This window comes from Arvicola amphibius, chromosome 4, assembly GCF_903992535.2.
Source record: "Arvicola amphibius chromosome 4, mArvAmp1.2, whole genome shotgun sequence".
NCBI lineage: Eukaryota > Metazoa > Chordata > Mammalia > Rodentia > Cricetidae > Arvicola > Arvicola amphibius.
Genome location: NC_052050.1, coordinates 1,067,740 through 1,074,918, shown reverse-complemented (window position 1 = coordinate 1,074,918; position 7,179 = coordinate 1,067,740). Strand labels below are relative to the sequence as shown.

Genomic DNA, 7,179 nt, shown 5'->3' with positions numbered 1-7,179 from the left:
TTCTAGCTTCCCCAACTTGATTGTCCACCCAGGCTGTCTGCGGAAGGTCAGCCTACAGGACTGGCAGGTGTGTTCTGCCCGCATGCTGGCTTGCCCCCAAGTTCTCCAGCCACTGCCCCCATGTCTTTAAGGCCCATTTTATGCCTTGCTGTTGGCATCTTTCGCTGTCGTGTGTAGTCTATAGAGGTGGAGGGCGAGGGACTCAGGTTCCATACCTGCACTGCCCCCATTCAAGGGTCTTCACCTTGGTCTTCGTCTGGGTGTCTCGGTTTTCCGGCCAGTTCAAAAGGCTTGTGCCTGTGCCAGCCAGAGCTGCCCAACCCCACCCCCTGGTGCTTTCTTACTGACCATGCTGCTGGTCAGCAGGAAGTGGTCAGCAGAGGTCTGCAGCTATCAGGGACTCAGGTGGAGGGGTTGTAACCAGGAGAGGCTGAATGCAGGGTCTGGGCCTGCCCATTGTAGGGTGCCAAGGTCAGAGCAGACATCTGCTCCTTCCCACTCTATCCCTCCCATGCATGTTGCAGGGCTACATCTCACATAGGTGTGGCCTAACCAACAACATGCAGCTGGCCTGTGAAAGAGCCACATCAGGACGGTCTTCCATTGCCCCTGCTGATCCTGGAAGCACAGTGTGCCCAAGTGTGCCCTCAACCTAGGTGGGCTGCTGTGAAGACATCCCATGGCTCTTGGTATATGCACCTGGAGAGAAGCCCATACAAACACACAGGAATGATGTGCAGAGGGGCTGGAGAAATGGCTCAGAGGTTAAGAGCACTGCCTGCTCTTCCAAAGGTCCTGAGTTCAATTCCCAGCAACTACATGATGGCTCACAGCCATCTGTAATGAGGTGTGGTACCTGCAGGCATGCAAGCAGACAGAATACTGTATACATAATAAATAAATAAATATTAAAAAAAAGAATGATGTGCAAATCCCTGCTATCTAGGCCTGAGGTTCTCACCTGACACCCAAGACCACATAACTCGTGTGGGCTTTCCTGTGATGTTTGTCTGGCCCAGCCAGAGAGTAATCACTGTTAGTATTTTTTTTAAAAGATTTATTTACTTATTTAATGTACACTGGTGTTTTGCCGGTCTATACTTTGTGTGAGGGTTTCAGATCCCCTGGAACTGGAGTTAAAAGCATTTGTGAGCTGCATGTGGGTGCTGGGAATTGAACTCAGGACCTCTGGAAGAGCAGCCAGTGCTCTTAACCACTGAGCCGTCTCTCAGTATTTTACACACGTGCAAAATGAAGCTGCAAGATTGTCACGACTAGTCATTGTCACAAAGAAGCCTAGACCTGGGAGAGACCAGCACTCTGAAAGCCCTCATGTCTGTCTTGGAGGATACCCAGCAAGGCCAAGGCCACAGCCATCCTTAAGTTCTACTGGGGGCAGGAATTGGCCCTAAGACAGTTCAAGTCAAGTCAAGCCATCACGCTTGACCTAACAAGTGTCAAGACAGGTTTTCAGAAGGGCATATGGATATGTTCCTGTGGTATTAGGGTGATGGAGCCCCGACCAAGCTCATACTAGGAGGATCTCTCACACAATGTTCTTTGAGGACATACTTCGTAGGTGGCCACTCTATTCTCCCCTGCCAGGTTCTAGAGAATGACACGGTCCGTGTGCATTGGCTATCAGTGGCCACGTAGGCAGGCGGCAGTGGGACAAGATAGACAACTTTGCAGGCCAGGCAGATGGAGGAAGATTTTAATGGCTCGGTGGCATCAGGAAGGCATTCATTTGGGAGGCTGCCTGTGCTCACAGCCATGGCACATCTGTACCAGGACAGGCTCCAAGCACCAAGGCAGAGGCACTCTTGGGTCCCCTGCAGGAGGCTGAGACTTAGTCCTTGAGGTTATAGTTGCGGATCCTGGGATGTCGCCTTTGCTGGCAGTTTGTAGGTTTAGCAGGACGAGACTTGCTGGGTCTGGAATGTGTGGCTTTTGGTTGCGCTTCCATCTTTAGCCCTTTGACAGCAAAGGTGCTTTGCATGGTGACAGGGCTCTGGTCAACCTTTTGGAGACAGCTGGCTCCTGGAGATGCTGGGCACTCTATAGGGAAGAAGCATAAAAAGTGCAGGTTAGGAGCATAGGAAGCGGTGGTGTGTGTGTACCCAGAGCTGGTCATGCCACATCAACCACCTGTGAGTACTCATTCTGTTTTCCTTTGCTGGAGCCCATAGAGGCCAGTAGACCCCTCCCCCCCATAATGACCTAGCCCTTGCTAGTGGCAGCATTGTGTTGGATCCTGACTGGGGTGCAGCGCAAGAGGTCTTTGTGGGTGTGGGTTCCATATATTCTTGGCAGATCCTGGGCCTGCCTTTTCCCCAGCACACAGAAACAAAAAAACAAAAACATCCTGACCTGCTGTGACCATTTCCTATGGGGATGGGGCAGGTGGCCCCACCTCCCATTCATGACAGACCACCCCACTGAGAGTCCAGTCAGTTGACCCCTGTCAGGGCCTGAGTAGATAGGGGGTGTTGATGAACACTTCCAACATTCGTGACAGAGACAGGCCAGGGACCTGGGAGCTGCACTGTGCAGGTAAACATCACAGCAGCTCTGCCAGTGTCCACGTAAACCATGGTATAACTATCATTTTCCTGCTGCTGCCAGCACCAGACTTAATGGGCAAGCCACATCTAGCCCTTGTAGGTGACCATCTGTATTTGACCTTTTCTGTCTTTTGAGTCTTTGATACTAAAAGTGCATTTCTTGCCAGGTAGTGGTGGCACACACCTTTAATCCCAGCACTTGGGAGGCAGAGGCAGGCAGATTTTGAATTTGAATTTGAGGCCAGCCTGATCTACAAGTTCCAGGATAGGCTCCAAAACTACAGAGAAACCCTGTCTCAAAAACTCATAAAAAAAACACCCCCCCCCCCAGCATTTCTTTTGTAAGACATTATTTCACTTCCCTAAAGACCTGTCCTTTCTCTCTGGCAGCCTGGCCCAGCAGACAGGAAACTTATGGTTTACTTGGAGCAGGGGCTTTTGCATTTGGGGAGGGGGGAAGACAGGGTTTGGGAGCCTGTCGTTTTGGAGCCTGTCCTGGAACTAGCTCCTGTAGACCATGCTGGCCTCGAACTCACAGAGATCTGCCTGCCTCTGCCTCCTGAGTGCTGGGATTAAAGGTGTGCACCACCACCCAGTTTGAGGAAACTTTGGAACACCTAGAACCAGCAACCTCATTAGGGCCATTTCTGTTCTAGCTCCTGCTGAACCAGGCTCTGCTGCCTGACTCAGGGGCCTTCTGGGAGCCTGAGCACTGCTGCTGCTGTGTCTGGTTCTCCAAACCCAGACACACAGATGCTCCCACCCCAGCTGTCTCCCAGTCACTAGCTGCCATGTCACCTGGTGAGTCTCCCAGAAGACATCATGGAGGGACAGGAATCACAGACAGGGCTTCATGCTAGAGCCTCTTGCTGCCTCTACTTTTGCAGGGGCAAAGGCCAAGGAAGGAAGCAGCCCAGCCCAGCTAGTAGTCACGGTGGAGCTGTGCACGGCTCATGCCGGTGTCAGAAGAAATAGCTTCTAACTGGCACTGAGAGCTGGGCAGACCCAGAGCGGGGAGGGTTGACTTGAACTGTTTGCGCAGGTCTGCGTAGAAGAACAGAACACTTTGCTTTTCAGAGTCCTCCCTGTGGGAGGGGAGGAGGTACCTGGCCCAACTCCCAGGCTTCCAGTGCTGGGGGCCCAGCCTGCTACTCTGTAGGGGAGGCATGACAGTGAGTAGTGTGTCCAGCCTCTCCGAGGCCCTAGTCCCAGTGACCAGAAGTTGGTTCCACCTGTGCTGACCAGTAACTTGTCTGTAAAACCCACTCTGCCTCCCTGGGATTCTACCTTTTGACCTGGGCGGCTGAGTAGACATTAGGGAGAAATCTGGATGGAGACTGCCAGGCAGAGTCCCCGGCACATCGGCCCCTGGTAGATCTGTCTCTGCCCGGCACGTGCTTGTGGAGAGTTCTAGCTCTGTAAGACATTTTAGTCCTTGTGGCTCTTAATTGAGGGAGCGGAGTCGGAGCCTTGCGGATCCATGTATGGGGTCACCGCAGCTCATGGTGTATCACCAGTGAACATGGATCCTGGGGTCTGGGGGACAGCTATCCCAGCTGCTTGGCTCCAGAATGTCATGTGACCTCCCAGCTCTATGGTTGTCCTGATGTGGCTTTCCAAAGGACTGGACTCAGTGAGGTCTCCAGAACCTGTCTTGGGGCTGAGGAGGGCTTGCCCTGGGCCCTGACTGCAGCCCAGGCCTCAGTCCAAGTTGTGGTCCTGGGCATCTTGAGCTTGGCTGCTCCAGCCAGTCCTGACTTCGGGGGTTAACCAGCCCTCACTGCGACTTCTCCTGTCCCCATGGGCTTGGCTGCTCCAGCCAGTCCTGACTTGGGGGGTTAACCAGCCCTCACTGCGACTTCTCCTGTCCTCATGGGACCTGTGTGCACCCTAGACCTCTCTTTTCAACACGAGCTCCTCTTTCCATCCTGCTTATCGGTCAGGTTGCATTACACTCTCTGGCCCTTCAAACGCTCGGCCTGCACGGGTAGACACAGCCTGGCTTCCCCAGCTCTCAGGCCATCTGCTGCAATGGCTCGGTGTTCCCATTCCTGTCCCAGACCCCCTGTCTCATGCCTCACTGTGGGGAACCCAAAGCTGCATGGCCAGCAGCTTGGGCTCCGTTCACAGGACTGCTGATCACCATGTCCCCTGAGCTGTGCACAGCAGAAGAGCAAGGACCTCAGCTGATGCCATTGCCATGGAGTTCAAGAGAGGGAGCCTGGGTGGCTTGGTCCCACCATCCCTCCTGAAGGTTACTTCACCAGGTGTGGACACTGGGCCTGTCTCTTTCTTGCTGTCCTGCCTACAGCAAGCCATCGTAAAGGGAACCCATACAGAGAGCGGCTGTGCCCACCAAGTACTTGCCCATACAACAACCTGTTCTGATTCTAATTCTGCCTCTGTGTGTGTGTGTGGGGGGGCAGGGCTGAGGACCGCGGGGACAGGGCTGGGGACCGCGGGGACAGGGCTGAGGACCGCGGGGACAGGGCTGGGGACAGCTGCAGGAGAAGCTGTACTGTGAGGTGGCTGAGAACTGGCTTGGGAAGACACAACAGTGTGGGCAGAAAGTGAGAGAGCGGGGAGGTGTCTGGGCATCTGTGAACCTGCTTCAGGACCATCACTGTCCCGAGTATGCTCAGGTGCTCTCAGATTTCTCTGCGGATGGCCGACTTGATGAAACGGCAGGAACTTTTGCAGGGTCTCCCAACTTGAGACTTCAGGCTCCTGAGCATCTTAGGCTTCGTCAGAGCAGGCCAAGGCTGGTGAGGGTCTGTGAGGCCCTGGGTGATGGCTGCACTGTGGGTGGAAAGCAAGCCCCTCGGTACCTGCATCTCACCTCACTGTGGCACCTCAGGGTTGTGGCATCTCTGGGCTGCTGTATCTTAGCTTTTCTCTGCTTTCCTGGCCCAGGACAGCTGAATGTGGCAATCTTCCCCTCATCTACCAGTGTGGCCATATGGGGAGAGGCTGTGCTGGCCACGTTGACACAGGCTGCCCAGCTTGCTCAAGACATTATGGGCGTCTGGCCAGGTCAAAGGCCTCCTCAGAAATCATTCTCTGCAGTTCTGGCCAATGAGCCTTTGGACCCCATGAGCTGATTTCTGTCCCCCCAGGAAGGAGAGGCAGAAGGATGACATGCCTGTAGCACATGCAGGGAGGGTACAGTCACCCAGGCAGCAGGCCTGAGGGCCAGGGCCAGAGGCACAGGCTGTGCTCTGGGACCTGGTAATGCCTCTGCCACCCTTTCAGCTCCCAGCTTTGGCATGCCACTCTGTGAAGGACGGACGGGAGACCTACTTCCCAGACGGAATGTGGGGGGCACCTCAGGGAGAGGCCAGCTTTATCCAGCCTAATGCAAAACTTCCTGGGTCCACGGAACAGTGGACAGGATTGCTTTGCAGTTTCCAGGACAAATGGGCTTTGCCCAGCTAGGGGAGGGGTACTCAGGGATTGTATGAAGGTAGCCACTGTTCACTGCTATGCTTCTCTGGTTTAGGATGCAGGATCAGCACTACAGATTAGCGAGCCAGTGTCTACACTGAAGTGAGAGGGTCCTCCTGGGCACCACTGAGTGCTCGCTGAGGTGAGGGTCCTCCTGGGAGTACTGAGGCTCCCTCCACACCACTGAGTGCTCGCTGAGGTGAGGGTCCTTCTGGGAGCACTGAGGCTCCCTCCACACCACTGAGTGCTCACTGAGGTGAGGGTCCTCCTGGGAGTACTGAGGCTCCCTCCACACCACTGAGTGCTCGCTGAGGTGAGGGTCCTCCTGGGAGCACTGAGGCTCCCTCCACACCACTGAGTGCTCGCTGAGGTGAGGGTTCTCCTGGGAGCACTGAGGCTCCCTCTACGCCTCTGAGTGCTCATGATGTTTCTAGGACAGGCAGGATAGTTACAGGGCCTGAGTCACTGCAAGGAGAGGGGTTTCTGGATCCATAGGCTGGGCCACTGTGTCAGTCTCAAAGATAGGAATTTGCATCAGAAGATGCAGGTGTCCCAAGCAGTGGCCTCTCCTGCCCTACTTCCGTGCCCTTCTTAAGTTCTGCGCATACTGGTTTAGGAGCACTTAATGCCATGTTTTTGTTTGTTTCGTTTGTGTGTGTTTTCTGAGACAAGTTTTCTCTGTTTCTTTATATAATAGTCCTGGCTGTCCTGGAACTCACTCTGTAGACCAGGCTGGCCTTGAATTTTCAGAGATCCGCCTGCCTCTGCCTCCTGAGTGTTGGGATTAAAGGTGTGCGCCACCATTGCCCTGTGTGTTTTGTTTTTTTCGAGACAGGGTTTCTCTGTGTAGCCATGGCCATCCTGGAAGACCAGGCTGGCCTCAGACTCACAGAGATTCATCTGCCTCTGCCTCCTGCATGCTGGGATTGAAGGCATGCACCACGAAACTGGCTCATGCTCTCCATGCTGGAGGCCAGAGGCCACTGTCCTCAGGGCCGGGTCAGATTTCTTGACTGTGCTCTTGGAGAGCACAGGCCACTCGGGCCTCTGGTCACTCGGACACGCTGGGAGGTGGCATTCGCTGGGGTCCAAATGTCTGACCTCCATCTGTCTCCACCCCACTATAGGTGGCTGCAGAGTCCCTGTATTCAGCTCTGTTACAGGGTGACAT

General features: G+C 54.5%; 1 protein-coding gene across 2 annotated transcripts in view; it reads right to left on the bottom strand.

Annotated features, from left to right (window-relative positions):
- Positions 1–1,698: 1,698 nt before the first annotated feature.
- Ccdc57 (coiled-coil domain containing 57) overlaps positions 1,699–7,179 on the bottom strand; it is a 93,326-nt gene continuing 87,845 nt past the window's right edge. The window contains exons 1-2 of one of the 2 annotated variants that reach the window (XR_005285187.2): positions 3,363–3,887; positions 1,699–2,058 (exon numbers count right to left, since the gene is read on the bottom strand). Coding sequence is in view for 1 of the 2 variants with exons in the window: in XM_042055022.1 (XP_041910956.1) it covers positions 1,850–2,058 (209 nt within the window). In the remaining variant the exon portion in view is untranslated. Of the gene's footprint in view, positions 2,059–3,362; positions 3,888–7,179 lie in introns of those variants that run through there. The other variant, XM_042055022.1, reaches the window with a different exon arrangement.